This window comes from Triticum urartu, chromosome 7 (genome assembly GCF_003073215.2).
Source record: "Triticum urartu cultivar G1812 chromosome 7, Tu2.1, whole genome shotgun sequence".
Classification (NCBI taxonomy): domain Eukaryota; kingdom Viridiplantae; phylum Streptophyta; class Magnoliopsida; order Poales; family Poaceae; genus Triticum; species Triticum urartu.
In genome coordinates, this window is record NC_053028.1 from 103958110 (window position 1) to 103975413 (window position 17304).

General features: G+C 47.9%; 2 protein-coding genes and 1 pseudogene across 6 annotated transcripts; all 3 read left to right on the forward strand.

Annotated features, from left to right (window-relative positions):
* The first annotated feature begins 2034 nt into the window (after positions 1-2034).
* Positions 2035-11356, forward strand: LOC125522115 (trimethylguanosine synthase-like). Of its 3 annotated transcripts, XM_048687189.1 has the most exons (6): positions 2035-2596; positions 2694-2829; positions 3968-4059; positions 4514-4637; positions 9905-10040; positions 10782-11356. In XM_048687189.1, the coding sequence occupies exons 1-6, from the start codon at positions 2043-2045 to the stop codon at positions 11081-11083; spliced, it is 1344 nt and encodes a 447-aa protein (XP_048543146.1). In that variant the 5' UTR covers positions 2035-2042; the 3' UTR covers positions 11084-11356. The 3 variants fall into 3 exon arrangements, with proteins under 3 accessions (XP_048543146.1, XP_048543147.1, XP_048543148.1); XM_048687190.1 differs by lacking the exons at positions 9905-10040; positions 10782-11356 and adding an exon at positions 5519-5763; XM_048687191.1 differs by lacking the exons at positions 9905-10040; positions 10782-11356 and adding an exon at positions 4741-4996.
* On the forward strand, positions 5893-9665 carry LOC125522114 (annotated as a pseudogene).
* Positions 11357-11832: 476 nt separating the features above from the next.
* LOC125522113 (G-type lectin S-receptor-like serine/threonine-protein kinase At1g11300) lies at positions 11833-15560 on the forward strand. Of its 3 annotated transcripts, none has more exons than XR_007289634.1 (7): positions 11833-13351; positions 13482-13586; positions 13889-14049; positions 14138-14345; positions 14419-14656; positions 14734-14897; positions 15006-15335. XR_007289634.1 is itself a non-coding variant. In XM_048687186.1 (7 exons), exons 1-7 carry the CDS (start codon positions 11965-11967, stop codon positions 15306-15308), a joined length of 2550 nt encoding a protein of 849 aa, XP_048543143.1. In that variant the 5' UTR covers positions 11833-11964; the 3' UTR covers positions 15309-15560. The 3 variants fall into 3 exon arrangements, 2 of the variants coding, with proteins under 2 accessions (XP_048543143.1, XP_048543144.1); XM_048687186.1 differs by having other exon boundaries at positions 14750-14897; positions 15006-15560; XM_048687187.1 differs by having other exon boundaries at positions 13892-14049; positions 14750-14897; positions 15006-15560.
* Positions 15561-17304: the final 1744 nt, after the last annotated feature.

Sequence of the window (17304 nt, forward strand, 5' to 3'; positions counted from 1 at the left end):
GGCCGTCGTTCGCTCCGCGAACAGGAGTCCTGGCTTCTGTTCCAGGCGAACATTCCGGCGCCGCCGGACATGCGTGCCGGGCCGACGGGGTGGAGACTCAGCGCCGGGGGAGTGCCCATTCCCCCGTTGCCCGACGCCGTGGCGAAGCCGAAGTACTTCGCCGAGGAAGTCGAGATCGTGCGCGTGTCCCTCACCGACGCCCAACTCTCCCTCCCCCAGTACGCTGTCGACAACCACGCGGCATGGGCGGCGTATTTCGAGCGCCGCCAGCAGCAGCGCTTGACGTCCACCAACGGCGCGCTGGTGGTCGGCGGCTGGCAGAACAGCGAGGGGCGCCACCTTTGGTGGGGCGTCCCCGGCCGCACACTCGAGGGCGTGCTCACGTACCTCGAGGGCAGCAACGACCCGCCATTGGCGTACCCCCCGGCGAGGGTGGCCGCCCCGGCGCAGCACCGACGCGCCGGGCCATGGGCGCCAAGGAGGTTCGGGTCCTCCTCCTCCTCTCCCTTCTCCCGATCCTCATCGCACTCCTCCGACACTCTGGCCCTGCTCGGCGTCAAGGCCAAGCCCGCGGCGGAGACGCCACTCGACCGGCGCACTCGCAGCTAGGCCTGGGCGTTCGGTTCCCCCGAACCGAACGGTTCGGTACTTCAGTGTTTCAATTTTCTCGGTTCCTTGAAAACGTGGACCGATCGGTCTCTAGCAATAAACGAAACCGAGGCTTCGGTTCCCTCATCGATCGGTTCGGTACTCGGTTTTGTACCGAACAGACAGCTGGCGGGTTGGGCTAGCCGGATGGGATGGCTGCTGTACTCATTTTCTCGGCTGGGCTAAGAGATATGGTTTGTGTGGGCTAGATAACAACACGTGTTATGCTCAAAGAAAAAAAAAACAGGCTGTGAGCGAGACAACACGCAACAACAAACAACACCTAGGCTAGGTTCAATAAAAAAAGAAAGGCAGGCGGGCGTCCAGTACACGTGACGAGAAGCATGGAGGGAATCTCGGGCCAGCCGGCCAGCCTATGGCACTGTTCGCCACTAAATCACATTAACGCGCCATCAATTCATTTGATTTTTTTGCAAGGATAATTGATGTTCGTTGGCTAGTAGCACAAAGCGTATAAATGGGAGCTAATTTATGGAGACGCGCCAGACAGTTAGTGGTAGGCCTCGGTGCTTCGGTCAATTCGGTTGACAGACTGTGTAGACCGATTTCACCGAACAAAATTCGGTTTCTCAGAATTGCTAACCGAGCATAGTATCCAACAATTCGGTTTCGGTCACTTCGGCTTCGGTTCAGGTTAAATCGGTTCGGTTGTTCGGTTTATATGCCCACCCCTACTCACAGCGCCGGCATCATCATCAATAAGGGCGGTCGGCGCGCCTCCTCCTCGTCGGCTCCTCCGCGCTTCGTCAAGCCAAAGACGGAGCCGGGGCTGCCGCCAGTGAAGACGGAGCCGGGGCTGGCGCTGGTGAAGACGGAGCTGGGACTGGCGCCGGTAAAGGCGGAGTTCGACGGCGACGACGCGGCCCTAGAATGAGCGCGCCAGGACTCTATTGCGATGGAGAAGGCACGCCGGGAGAAGGAGAAGGAGAAGGAGCGCCAGTGCGCCATCCTACGCCGCTTCGAGGAGCGCCGACGCGGCCGCGAGAAAGGCGGGGTCGTCGTCTTATGCGACAGCGACGACGACGACGACGCGCCGCCGCCAGTCCGCCATGGCGACGCCGGGCAGGGGTCCAGCAGGGGCGCCCGCGTCAAGGAGGAGAAGGCTAACGACGACGATGGCGACGACTTTAGCCCCTTTCTTTTTTTTATTAGGTTAATGTAATGTTTGGCCGAATTTCGCCGAAATTTGACATGTTTGACCGAAATTTAACTAATTTTTACCATAACTTCACCGAACGGTTCTTTTTTTTAATACGCGCCTGAGGCGGCCCTCGAAGCCGACGGCTGGGGACCGACTCACCCCAGGATCATTTTTTGCGCCGGCTCATCTCGGGCGGCGCTTTTAAACGCCCCTGGAGGGTCAACGGCTGGAGATGCCCTTAACCTGCCAAGCACGCGAGAAGCCCAACGGAGAGATGGCAAAAGCGAGTGCCACGCCGAAGGTAGCTCGCCGGCGAGCCAACGCCGTGAGGGCCCTACCGAACGGGCCCCATCGCTTCCTCCGCCTGGTCGCCACCATCCGAAAAACCACCCGCCGCCGCCGCTGCCGCCGGGGCCTCGCCGCAGTCTCCCCGTCCTCGCCGCCGCCGCTCCCGACCTCCGACAGGCGGCAATGCGCGGCCCGACCTCCAGCCCCCTCGTCGCCGCCGCCCCACGAGGCCGAGACGCCGCAGGAGTCGAAGCGCCCGGAGGAGGAGGAGGAGCACGCCGCTGATGCCGCCGCGGAGGCCGTCGCGGGCAAGTACTGGGCCCACCGCCACAGCCTCTTCTCCCTGTACGACCGCGGCGTGCGGATGGACGCCGAGGGCTGGTACTCCGCCACCCCGGAGGCCATCGCCGCCGCGCAGGCCGCCCGAGCTGCGCCCGCAGGCCTCGTCCTCGACGCCTTCGCCGGGGTCGGCGGCAACTCCATCCAGTTCGCCGCCAGGCGCGTGCCCGCCGCCCCTTTCCGTTTCCGGGTCGCTCGCCTGCTCTGCTCCCGCACTATTAACATGAGACGTCGCCGGCATCTTGTACTCGTGCAGGGGCTGCTACGTGGTCGCGGTGGAGATGGATCCCCGGAAGGTGGAGCTGGCGAGGCACAACGCCAGGATCTACGGCGTGGAGGACATGATCGAGTTCGTTGTCGGCGATTTCTTCCACCTCGCGCCTTACTTGAAGGTATGCTTGTTCAGTTTTACGATGAACAAGACCACATTTAGTAGTTCAGTGAATATTTTATCAATGGACATACCTTGATCTTGTCTGTTGGGGGAAATCCAGAAATGATATGAAACCAGCCAAACCAGTGTATGCTTCCAACTATGATATGGCATGCTCAGTTAATAAAAAGATTCACAAACCTATCTGTAACTTCTGATGTTATCAATTCTCTTTGCGCAATTAAGCCATGAGTCACACCAGGATTCTACCTGCATGAATTACATGAGAAGTCGATAACTATGTGGAACAAAAATTCAGGGATCTCAATATCGGAATCTGTAGAAAGCCATTTTTCCCCCTAAATCTACAATTGTTGGTAGTGAGTTACTTGTTAATTTAATTTCATCTATAAACACTTCAACTGCCCAAGTCCCCTTGTTTTCTGAACTTTATTATTACTACCTGTACTCCTTCACCAGCCTGACATTGCTGACAGGAGTTTCGATAAAACTAGGCACGTCCTACCCATTTTGTGATGTAAATCACTTAACTGTTTATTTTAGTTTGATGTTGAGGCCAGATATATTCTGAAAACAGTACAAGATAAACTTTAGATTCCTTGTCATGTCAACACCATTGGCTAATAACCGAATAGTACATCCAGAATATTTAGTTAAGTGCCTCATTTAGGACTATCTGCTTATTCGGTTATTTATTTGAAGTTTTGAACAGATTATTGCTTTTATCTTTATCCTACATTGTTGTCAGTCCATCTGCAAATGAATCAAAAAGTATCATATATAAAGGGTCTTCCTGTCTCAGGCCTTGGACAGCATAGTAACACCTATTGTTCACCATACAGTGCAATATTGACCCGGCCCTTTGTTATGCCCATTATCCTGTCAAACCATTTTAATTGAACGCCTGTAGCAAGCAACACTGCTCAAGGTACCCCGTATTAAATTTGTCAATTGTTTTCTTGAAGTCTATTTTCAAAATGGTACTTCCTCTTTAGTATGATGAGATTGGCATAAAACATCATGAGGGATAACTACATCATCCGAGATGAACTAGTGAGATTGAGTGACAGTTATAATTTTCATATTGTTGAGTAGCCATTTAATGAATGGTTTGCTGATTGCTACTACTTTACCAGGCAGATTTGGTGTTCCTTTCACCACCATGGGGAGGGCCATCATATAATCAAACACCAGTGTACACCCTCGATATGCTGAAGCCAAAGGATGGGTATGCTGCTCACCATCTTCCAAATTGTCCTTACACCAGATGATGAATTAGAATAAAAAACACAGACAGGTTTGAAACAGTTTATGCTTCTTTGAAGCGAGCATACTGATGGAGTGCTTTGTAGTCGTTGGCCTACAATTGTAGCCTTGTAGCTGTTAGTCATGGAAGCTTTGCACATTCCAAGTGAAACTGGACTGGTGAATTATTACTCTTGTACATTTGTGGTACTTAGGGGTGTTGGATGAGGGATATTTCTGTAGATAGTTTTCATATTTAGTTGATCCAAACTAAATACCAGAGCTCTTGAAGAAACATACCCCTCATCCAAACAGCCCCTATTGTTACATTCAGATAAAATCAGAATGAACAATTTTTTTTTTGCGGGTGAGAATGAACAAAATTAACTCTGATACAGTAAAACAATTGTATTATTGATATATGGTTTTGCACGCAGGCATGCAATATTTCAAGCTGCTCAGAAAATAGCTCCTAATATCATCATGTTCTTGCCACGGAATGTGGACATAAGCCAAGTAGAGGAACTTTCGTGGTTGTCTTCTCCTCCCCTGGATTTTGAGGTATGATACTGTTCTCCTCTCCTTTTGGTCGCATTTTTCATGACTCCGAGCATTTTACAGCTATCATCCTAGGACGAGACCTTAATATTCAAGTTTTCTATAGAGTGAAGAGAGCTACGTACAGCACAGATTCAAAGGAATCACTGCTTACTTTGGAGACGTGGCACGATGATCCAGTTCATTATCGAAGTTGAGAACAAGGACCCAGTGAGGCGAAGTTCTTCCTAAGCTACTTATGTTTTTTCCTCCTAAGTCCTAAGTTGGTGCAGGAGGAATTAGTCTTGCAGATGTGACATCCATGTACATATCAACTGAATTTCGACCATTTCAATAAATATATGAGTTGGTCATAGCCAAGAGATCATTATTCTAATAACAAGGATTTAGTTTAGGCTTCTCGAATTGGGTTCCATAAGATCGACTCTAATTGTTTAACCCCCAAATCCAGTTTGGAAAATCTCTTGGTTCCCATTCGCATCCCTGGAGTCAGGTATGGGAAATGTCTACTGAAATCTCAAAAGTCCTCTCATTGAATCAGCAATGACGGGAGAAGTTTCATAATGTGTGGCTATGACATGATCATAGCTGTGCCAACTGGAATCAAAATCTTTAGTTGGATAGTTACCACCTGGGGATGTATGAATTTTCTTAAATGTAGATACATAAAAATGGGAACAAAGGGATAGGAATAGGAACAGGAAATATAGTACAAATGGAAGAAGAGGCACCAGTGGGAACATCTCTGCTGACTAATTAAATGTGGCCCGTAATACATGAAGAAACCTGTTTATGTCTGGATATTTCACACCATTTTGTTGTCAGCCAAGGAACCCATATTGGTAGCATGTTGTTTCCTGTCTGATCGTGTTGTCTCGGCGCAGTGTTGTTTCCTGTCGGATCGTATTGCCTCGGCGCAAACTGAAATCTCAGAAGTCCTCTTGTTGAGCCTCTCCAGCCGAGGAGCTGGATGTGACATCCACTCCCTGGAGGATATGATTTTTAAGGTACGGTATTTCCACCTCGAAGTTTCATGCCATTGACTTGCTCTTTCCCAACCTGTGACAAGATGAAGAAGAGAAAGTTCAAAGTAAACAGCAATTGTTTAACGCTTCTGGCCAGGGCAGCAATGAAGATGGAAGTAGACAGCTGAAATGTCAACTTCAGAACTAGCCTACTATATTTGCGAAGTCTTTGCATTATTGTTGCTTGTACGAGTACATTCCCAGAATCACATACCGAGGCTGGACCGCAATTCTTCTGGCAGCATCGTCGAATGGATTGGTCATCTCTCAGCTGTTCCGCTTGCGTACTGATCATTCTGTTCCTGCCGTTGGGTGCATCTGATGACCGGCTTGTCCCCGGCAAGCCGCTCTCCCCCGGCACAACCATTGTCTCGGATGGCGGTGACTTTGCCTTGGGCTTCTTCTCCTCATCCGGCTCGATGCCGTCCAACCTGTACCTCAGCATCTGGTACAACGGCATCCCCGAGCTCACCATGGTATGGGTCGCCAACCGGGAAACCCCGGTCACGAACAGCACTTCCTCCGCGTCGACGCTCTCCCTCACCAGCACCTCCAATCTTGTTCTCTCTGATGGTGCTGACAGTCATGTTGTCTGGACAACTGACGTGGCTTCCTCAAGCTCGTCTTCACCAGTGGCGGTGCTTCTGAATACTGGTAACCTCGTCATCCAGTCACCTAATGGCAGCAGGGTGTGGCAGAGCTTTGACCACCCGACCGACACGTTCCTACCTGGCATGAAGATGCGGATCAGGTACAGGACACGCGCCGGTGAGCGCCTGGTGTCCTGGAAAGACGCCAGAGACCCCTCTCCTGGGAGCTTCTCCTACGGCTGTGATCCGGCCACGTCCATCCAGATGTTCCTCTGGGACGGGTCGCGCCCGGTGTACTGCAGCACCCCATGGACGGGGTACCAGGTGAAGAGCGAGGGCGAGTTCCTGATAACCAACACCAGCGCCATCATCATATCCCTGGCCTTTGTCACCAACGACGAGGAGAGCTACACAATGTTTAGCGTCTCGGATGGTGCCTGGCACACCAGGTTCGTGCTGACCTACTCTGGCAAGCTCCAGTTCCAAAGCTGGAATAGTAGCTCTTCGACTTGGGTAGTCTTTGGGCAGTGGCCACGCCACAAATGCAATCACTATGGCTACTGCGGCACGCATGGCTACTGCGGCACGCATGGCTACTGCGATGAGACTGTGTTGCCCGTCCCGACGTGCAAGTGCCTCGATGGTTTTGAGCCAACGAGCACGGAGGAGTGGAACAACAGTGAGTTCTCAAAGGGGTGTCGACGGAAAGAGGCGCTGCGTTGCGGTGATGGTTTCTTCGCCTTGCCGGGCATGAAGCCACTGGATAGGTTCGTGGTCGTTGGAAACACATCGTCGAAGGAGTGTGCGACGGCATGCGGCCGCAACTGCTCCTGCATGGCCTACGCTTACACCAACCTGAGCAGAAGCATTGCCAACGGAAACATGACAAGGTGCTTGGTGTGGGTTAGGGAATTAGTTGACACCGGGAAGCTAGGCACAAGCACCGACAGCGATACGCTCTATCTGTGACTTGCAGGCTTGGACGCAGCAATTGGTACCAAATCTCTCCTTTATATCTATAATAACTCTTTTTTGTCTCGTGGATGTGCTCCACTATATATGATACTTTGTTTTTATGTTATTCTGTTCGCCCATAGGTAAAAGGACAAGGAGCAACACCATGAAAGTTGTGTTGCCGGTTGTAGGAAGTATTGTTCTGATACTCGTGTGCATTTCCATTGCATGGTTGAAATTTGAAGGTGCGTTTAGTTTACATTGCTTGGAGATATACTGATTTGACCTTTCCGAAATATTGTTGTTTGCGTACTGTACCCTCATTCTATGGAATCCTCTGAAACCCATGAAGATGCAAATCCAGGCGAAATAGCCCCTTATCCTTATGTAGTTTAATCACAGTGTCTGGTAATGTAGTTGTGGCAATTTGTCGGTAAATAAGATATGACGGAACCACATTGTCTCTATACATCCTCCACCCAGGGTGAGCCCCATGGATCATCAGGGTTGTGCTCCCGCTGCCAATCACCGCTGTAGGTATACTCGTTGCGGTCTAGTAGTGCGGACATAAGTGTTCAAAACTAAGGGAGAAGTCAGAAGGGGTGGAGAAAGCTAGTGAGAATGGGTTGATTTTTCTAATATGTCAATTACATTTTATATGTCTGAGTTGCCGCCACATCAAGTATGTCATTTGATGTAAATTGGCCATTCAGTTTGAAATATAGTACTTATAAGGTAGAGACCGCTCTACCTTTTTAAAAACCAATAGTTAGGGTCAAATAGAGCTCTTCTTAGCTGTTGTTATGATGGTTGGACAAGAATTATTATGCAACTGTATGGTGAGCAGGCAAGAAGAGAAACAAGGCACACAGGAAGTTGCCATCGGATGGTTCGAGTGATCTTGAATTTCCATTAGTAAGATTTGAGGAAATTGCCCTAGCAACACACAATTTCTCTGAAACATGTATGATTGGGCATGGAGGCTTTGGGAAAGTTTATAAGGTGGTTATTCAGCACTAGTTTCCTCTTATTCAGTCCAAAATCAGTAACCTAATTGATATATTCATATGAAAAACTCAAATCTTTTTTATTGCTTAATATTATACAGGGAACACTATGTGGTCAAGAGATTGCTGTCAAAAGGCTAAGTAGGGATTCTCAACAAGGAACAAATGAATTCAGGAATGAAGTCATCCTTATTGCCAAATTGCAACACAAAAACTTGGTTCGACTTCTTGGATGTTGTGACAAGGGAGATGAAAAACTACTGATCTATGAGTATTTGCCTAATAAAAGTTTAGATGCCACCCTTTTCGGTATGTTCTAGCACCACACCAGGTATTCATGGAACAACTCAACATATTTTTTCTTACATTTGCTTTTGTCTTAAGATGATTCAAGAAAACATTTGCTGGATTGGGGGACACGGTTAACCATAATTAAAGGTGTCGCAAAGGGTCTTCTTTATCTTCATGAAGATTCAAGAATGACCATAATTCACCGAGATCTCAAAGCTGGGAACGTTTTGCTAGATGCAGAGATGAAACCTAAAATAGCAGATTTTGGTATGGCAAGGATCTTCAGTGATAACCAGGAAAATGCGAACACCCAACACGTCGTCGGAACATTGTAAGTAACTGTTTGAACCAATAGCTCATATTACCCCATGATTATGTTCAATTCCCATTTGTGCAACTATTGCATGCCAATAATCAAGCAGCGGCTACATGGCCCCTGAGTATGCAATGCAAGGCATCATCTCTACCAAATCTGACATCTATAGTTTTGGCGTGTTACTACTGGAGATTGTAACTGGTATGAAGAGAAGCTCCACTAGTCACGCCATGGGCTTTCCAAGCCTCATAATCTACGTGAGTATATACATGCTTTCGCCGAAGTTCTCAATAAGGAAAATAGTTTTTTAACCCGAGATGTTTTTGTTTGTTTCAGTCGTGGAATATGTGGAAAGATGGGAAGGCAGAGGAATTGGCTGACTCATCTATTGTAGATACATGCCTACTAGATGAGGTGTTGCTTTGCATTCATGTAGCACTCTTGTGTGTCCAAGAAAACCCAAAAGACAGACCACACATGTCATCGGTTGTGTTCACCCTAGAGAATGGAAGCACTACACTCCCAACTCCCAGTCGGCCTGCATACTTCGTGGGACAGAGCAATGAATTGGACCAACTCACAAATAATATTCAGAATTCCGTGAATACTTTAACTCTTACTGGTATAGAGGGTCGATGAAATAGTTCATTACTTTTATGTGTTGGACATGGTGTAAAGAAAGGCTTGTCCACCAGTGGTCGTTGTTTGTAGCCTAGTGGTGGAGGGAAGTTGTTTGATCCCATCTACACGGGTTTGATCCATGAAGTTTTTGTTCTACTGAATGATTCTTGTTCGTGCCCATGAAATATGTTCATAATAGAGGATGGCCGAGTGTCAGTGTGCATGAAGTTTTTCTTTTTTCACGAACTTGTGATGGACGCCGAGGGCTGGTACTCTGCCACTCTGGAGGCCATCGCCACCGTGCAGTACACCTTCTCAGTGCCTGTCGGTCTCGTTGTCGACACGTTCGCCAGGGTCGGTGGCAATTCCATCCAGTTTGCCGCCAGGCACGCGCCGCTGGCCGACCCCTTCTCGTTTCCAGGACACTGCTTTCCCCCGCTAACACTGGCGTTTCGTTCTCGTGCAGGGGCTGCTACGTGGTCACGGTGGAGATCGATCCCTGGAAGGTGGATCTGGTGAGGCACAATGCCAGAATCTATGGCGTGGAGCATTTGATCGAGTTCGTCGTCGGCGATTTCTTCCACCTCGCGCCTTACTTGAAGGTAGTATACTCGTTCAGTTTTAGGATGAACAAGACCACATTGAGTAGGCCAGTTAAATTTTGATAAATGGACATGCCTATTGGGGGAAATCCTGAAATGGTATGAAACCAGCCAAACCAATGTATGCTTCCAACTATGATATGGCATGCTCAAGGTATGCACAGTTATAAAAAAAACATAAACCCATCTGTAAGACTGTAACTGTTAATTTTACAAACTCTTTTCACGCAATTAAGCTATGAGGCGCACCAGGATTCTACCTGCGTGGATTACAGAACTCGAGAACACTCTGTATGTCCAGTATATCGGAATCTGTAGAAAGCCATTTTGATTTCTAAAGAGAAATCTACAATTGTTGGTAGTGTGGTATTTTTTATTTTAATCTATAAGCACTACAACTGCCCAAGCGACCTTGTTTTTTGAACTATATTATTACTACCAGTACTCCTTCACCAGCCTATTTTTTTGTGATAAACTCCTTCACCAGCCTGACATTACTGACAGGAGTTCCAACAAAACTAGGCATGTCCTCACACATTTAGTGATGTACTCCCTCCGTTCTGAATTATAAGATGTTCTAACTTTTTGTGAATCGTATGTATATAGATGTGTTTTGGTGTGTTTGTTCACTCATTTCAGTCCGTATGTAGTCTATATTGAAATGTCCAAAACATTATATAATTTGGAACGGAGGTAGTAGACCACCACCTTTTAAAAATTTGATGTTGATGCCTGATGTAGAGGGAGGAGAGGGTCACCCGACGCCCTTCAAGAAGGATGGCGGCGCCCGCAGGCGTCACCGCGTTGGTGCCGGCAAGACCCGACATGGATTTCTCCCGACCTCTCGCGCCCACCATCCAGGACCAACCTTCGGCTCCACCACACCCGCCGCCCACCAACATGCGCCAACACAGTCACGAGGACACCGCCATCGTCTCACCACGGCCAACGAAGCGAGGCCGGCCGGATCCAAACGAGACACCCGTAGACAAGGACCAGCAGCACCGCAGCCACGAGGGAGGGAACAACCTCCACCGGCTTAGGCGGTAGCAGACCGGGCATAGCAGCAGAGGCACACCAGACCAAATGTTCGGCCGGGCCCAGCGCGTGCCCGCGAAGCTCCGCCGCCGTGCTTCAGCAGTCACGGCACAACAGCCGCCGTCCCTGTCGCGAGGAGCTCGCCGGAACCACCGGAGAACAACCCACTGCGGCCACCCAGCAGGCCCGCCCTGACCCAGATCAGGCTCGTAGGGCCTAGATCTGGGCCAGCCGGGCGCCGCCGGCCGCCGCAAGCCATGGGCCGTCACCGCCGCCAAGGGGCAACGCCTCCGCACCGCCGCCGTCCAGATCCGTGCCGGAACGCCGCCGGCCGAAGGGCTCCGCCGCCAGGACTGCTCGCCCGAGCCGGGGTCCAGCGACGGCGGAAGAAGGAGGGCCGCCACCGCCGGACTGCGGGGCACCGCGCGGGCAACGCCCGGCCGCGCCCGCCGGCGGCAGCGGCGAGGGGGAAGGGGGGCGGCGACTCGCGGGGAGGGGGAGGAGTGGGGAACCGCCCTGGTCGCCTCGCTCGGGGAGGGCGACGCGGGGGGCACGCGGGGAGGGGGAGGAAAAATAGGAAATACACAGCAACTAGAAGTGATGGTGCTCCCTGACTGGCTATTTCCCAGTTCAAAGTACACGTAATGGCGGTTGAGACTGGTTATTTCCCAGTTCAAAGTACACGTAATGGCAGTTGAGACTGGTTATTTCCCAGTTCAAAGTACACGTAATGGTAGTAGAATGGACACACATTATCCTTTGATTTTTAATATCTGCATTTACGTCAGGCCAATCGTGATGAATTATATCCTAAACGCACAGAATGAAGGCGGACCGACGTAGACAGCCAGAATGTCAACTCTGAAACTAGCCTACTATAATCGTAATGTTGCTTGTCTGGCCAAGGAGTCATGTAAGACCACCAGAATCACATTTCGTGCCTGTACTGCAATTCTTCTGGCAGCATCGTCGAATGGATTGGTCAGCTCTCAACTGCTCCATCGCCGTGCTGATCATTCTGTTCCTGCCGCTGTGTGCGTCCGACGACCGGCTTGTCTCCAGCAACCCGCTCTCCCCTGGCACCACCATCGTCTCGGATGGCGGTGACTTCGCATTTGGCTTCTTCCCCTCTTCTGGCTCAACGCCGTCCAACCTGTACCTTGGCATCTGGTACAACGGCATCTCCGAGCTCACCGTGCTGTGGGTCGCCAACCGGGAAACCCCGGTCAGGAACACTACCTCCTCCACGCCCATGCTCTCCCTCACCAACACCTCCAATCTTGTTCTCTCTGATGGTGATGGCAGTCGTGTTGTTTGGACGACTGGCGTGGCCGCTGCCTCGATCTACAATTCATCAGAGGCAGTTCTTCTGAAGACCGGTAACCTCATCATCCGGTCATCCAACGGCACCACGGTTTGGCAGAGCTTCGACCACCCAACCGACACGTTCCTACCTGGCATGAAGATGCGGATCAGGTACAGGACACGTGCGGGTGGACGCCTGGTATCCTGGAAAGGCTCCGGAGACCCCTCACCAGGGAGCTTCTCCTACGGCTGCGACCCAGCCACCATCATCCAGATGTTCCTCTGGAACGGGTCACGCCCGGTATACCGCACCGCCCCATGGACGGGGTACCAGGTCAAGAATGAGTACCAATACTTGAGGACCAACACCAGCGCCATCATGATATATCTCAGTGTCGTCAATAATGACAAGGAAACCTACGCAATATTTAGCGTCTCGGACGTTAGCTGGCGCACCAGGCTTGTGCTGGCCTACTCCGGCGCGCTCCAGTTCCAGGGCTGGAACAACAGCTCCTCTGCGTGGGTAGTCTTTGGGCAGTGGCCACACCACGGATGCAACCGCTACGGCTACTGTGACGAGACGGTGTTGCCCGTCCCGACGTGCAAGTGCCTCGATGGTTTTGAGCCGACGAGCACAGAGGAGTGGAACAAGGGCAAGTTCTCAAAGGGGTGTCGACGGAAAGAGGCACTGCGTTGCGGCGATGGTTTCTTGGCCTTGCCGGGCATGAAACCACCGGACAAGTTCGTGTTTGTCGGAGACACGTTGTTGGAGGAATGTGCGGCGGCATGCCGCCGCAACTGCTCATGCGTGGCGTACGCCTATGCCAACCTGAGCAGTGGCATGGCCAGCGGAGGTATGCCAAGGTGTTTGTTGTGGGTCGGTGAGTTGGTTGACACCGGGAAGTTACACGCAGACCCCGTGAGCGACACACTCTATCTGCGGCTTGCAGGCTTGGATGCAGTAGCTGGTACCACTTTATTACCTTATATATACTTGTCTACACTAACTCTCTTTTTGTTTTAGATTGACAAGACACAGCACAACTCGGGGACGACCTTGGCTATGCATAATACTTTATTTTTATGTGCGCTGCACAGCTAAAAGGACAAGAAGGAGCACTGCAGTGAAGATTGTACTGCCAGTTTTAGGAAGTAGTGTCCTGATACTCATGTGCATTTCCCTTGCATGGTTGAAATCCAAAGGTGCGTTTAGTCTACATTCCTTACATTCCCGAAACATTCAAGTTTCTGTATCTATTGTACCCCCATACCACGAAAGCTTTATAAATCCCATGAAGATGCAAATCCATGCTGGCAATGTGGTGGTGGCAATTCATCAATAGATAAGACATGGCTGAACCACATTATTTCTCTTGATCCTGCGCTGGTTGGGTTCTACGAGTGATGACTTGAGTGTTCAACTAAGGGACAAGTTCGGGGGGCTAATTGCATAGTACTATGTTATATTTACTGGAGAAGAAATGATCATGCCATTTTGTTTGAAGAAGGCAAGAACAGGACCCAGGGAAAGCACAAGAAGGCGCTATTGGATGGCTCAAGTGATCTTGAATTCCCATTTGTAAGATTTGAGGAGATTGCCCTAGCAACACATAATTTCTCGGAAACATGTATGATTGGACGGGGAGGCTTTGGCAAAGTTTACAAGGTAATTATTCAGCACTACATTGTTTTTATTCTAACTGATATATTCACATGACAAATTCAGATCTACATATTCCCTTAAAATCATACAGGGAACACTAGGCGATCAGGAAATTGCTGTCAAACGGCTAAATAAGGATTCTCAACAAGGAACAAATGAATTCAGAAATGAAGTAATACTTATTGCCAAACTTCAACACAGAAATTTGGTTCGACTTCTTGGATGTTGTGACGAGGGAGATGAAAAGTTGTTGATTTATGAGTATTTGCCTAATAGAAGCTTAGATGCCACCCTTTTCGGTATATTCTAGCAACACACCAGTTTTTAAAACATGTCAAAATTTTGTTTTCTAACATTTGCTTTTGTCTAAAGATGATTCAAGGAAATTGCTGCTGGATTGGGGAACACGTTTAAATATAATCAAATGTGTCGCCAGGGGGCTTCTTTATCTCCACCAAGATTCAAGGCCGACCATAATTCACAAAGATCTCAAAGCCGGAAATGTTTTGCTAGATGCACAGATGAAGCCCAAGATAGCGGATTTTGGTATGGCGAGGATCTTCGGTGATAACCAGGAAAATGCAAACACCCAACGTGTCGTCGGAACATAGTGAGTAACTGTTTGAACCAATAGCTCCAATTGATCTGCAATTATATCCAAACCCCATTTCAAATAACCCTTGCAAGTCAAATAATCAAGCAGCGGCTACATGGCTCCTGAGTATGCAATGCAAGGCGTCATCTCTACCAAGTCCGACATCTATAGTTTTGGCATGTTGCTATTGGAGATTGTAACTGGTATGAAGAGAAGCTCCAGCAGTCCCATGGGCTTTCCTAGCCGCATAGCTTACGTACGTACAGCATGTTTTCAAGTTCCCAACTATCTACAAAATTGCCCGATATTTTTGAAAGAAAATAGTCATGTAACACAAAAGAGATGATGTTTTTGTTTGTTCCAGTCATGGAATATGTGGAAGGACGGGAAGGCAGAGGAGTTGGCCGACCCATCTATCATGGACACATGCTTACCAGATGAGGTGTTGCTTTGCATTCATGTAGCCCTCTTGTGTGTCCAAGAAAACCCAAAAGACAGGCCACACATGTCATCAGTTGTGTTGGCGCTAGAGAATGGGAGCACTACACTGCCAGCTCCCGACCGGCCTGCATACTTTGCAGGATGGAGCACTGAACTGGAGCAGCTCAGAAACAATATTCAGAATTCTGTGAATAGGTTAACTCTTACTGGTATAGAGGGTCGATAAAATGGTTCGGTACTTTTATATGTGTAATTCGATGTGTTGGACATTACGTCGTTTGTAGCTAGTGGTGAAGGGAAGTTGTTTGAGCCCATCCACACCGGTTTGATGCATGAAGATTATTGTTCTACTGAATGTGCTCGTGTGTTTGCGTCGTCGTGGTGGTGAAAAAAAAGGCAATCTTAGTTAGCAAAAATATGTATGCACTCTTTTACTGAGAACATCAAACACAAAATACAACAAAAATACTTAATATAATTATAAGGCCTTTTTACATTATATTTACTCTACTCTTATAAAAAAACAGAGTTGGTGATGATGGTGTGTCTGCCATCCTGCAATATAGGCCGTCTGATTTATATCCGACGGATAGGAAGAAAAACTATGACAATTTTGCAAAAAGATACCCACACCCCTCTTCACATTTGCAAATAAAGCCTTCCCTCGTTTATCTTTTTCTCTTACAAGATAAACTACTCATATAAATGCATTTTGATGTTACGTGCAACACATAGACATCTTGCTAGTTATAGTAATTTAAAATTTTCTTTGCTTGGTGAATCGTGAAGCATGTCCTTGTGCTGCTGCATTGGTGCATCCTCATTGTCGTTTCACCAATTCAAGCCAAGGAAGTGGGATTACACGGCCCAACCACAAACCCCTTCCCCAACCCAGGGCGAGACACCTAAGAGGCCAAATTTCTCCGGAGCTAGAGGCTGAGTAACCGTGGCTTGAGCAGCACACCGACAATGTCGATGCTGCTGCGGAGAGGGCAAGTAACAGGTCCATGGCCCGCCGACGTAGTATGTTCACCCGATACCATGAAGGCGCAAACAAATGTCAAACAGGAGAAATCTAAACAACTAAGATTTAGTAGAAATATGTATATTACTAGCAAAAGGGCCAGTGCATTGCAACGGGAGAAAAAATAAATCATAATCTCCAATGGCCATGATCAGATTTTGCTGCATTACCGAGATACACTATCACTCACAATTTCGTGAAATCATGACCATTTTTTTAAACTATGAACATATTTGAAATAGTGAACATTTTTCCAATTCATGAACACTTCTACAAATTTATGAACATTTTCTAAAATCAAGAACATTTTCGAATTCATGAACATTTTATACTATTTGAATTTTTTTAAATGTGAACATTTTTTAACAGTTTTCCTGATTTTTTTTAAATTCATGAATAATTTGTTGATTTAACGAACATTTTTTGAAATGCATAAATTTTAATTAGAGAACATTTTATGAATGAATAGACTATTTTGTAAGTCACGAACAGTGTTTGATTTTTTTGGATATTTTCCCATTAATGAATATTTTTTGAATTGGCAAAATTTTGTTCAATTTTGTTAACATTTTTAATACACGAAATTAAAAAAATCATGAACATCTTTTGATTTTGCGTATATTTGTTTTAAAAAATTCGAGCATTTTCTGAATAAACAACATTTTTTATAAACTCACGAATATTGTTTGAATCCACAAACATTTTATGATTTACTAAATATTGTATTTCAAAATTCTCATTTTTTAAAGTTCAGAACACTTTTGAAGTTCCAAGTTATTCAAAGTACGAAAAAATATGGAAAATAAAAATAAAAATTTGAAAACAAAATTTTAAAATTAGGCCATGTGGACACAGGCCGGCCCAAACAGATGTGTTGTGTCTTTTCCCAGTGCACAGAGCGCAGTATAGGAGGTCCCTGCGTTTTTTTCACAGTTATATGGGGCATTGATGGGTAATATTTTGCAACATTGGGGGCAATTACCTTGACGTATCGTAAGAAGCAATAGCCCTTTATTATTAGGTATAGATTAAGGACATCGATATATGTCAAATGGCAGATTTTTAGCAATCTTCCACCGAACGCTCCATTCGGTCTGGAAGGTTAGATTTTTTTTTTGAGGGGTGGTCTGGGAGGTTAGACGGAACGAACGTTTTCGTTTGGCGGGGCAACCCTCTCAGTGCGAACCATGGCCCAATA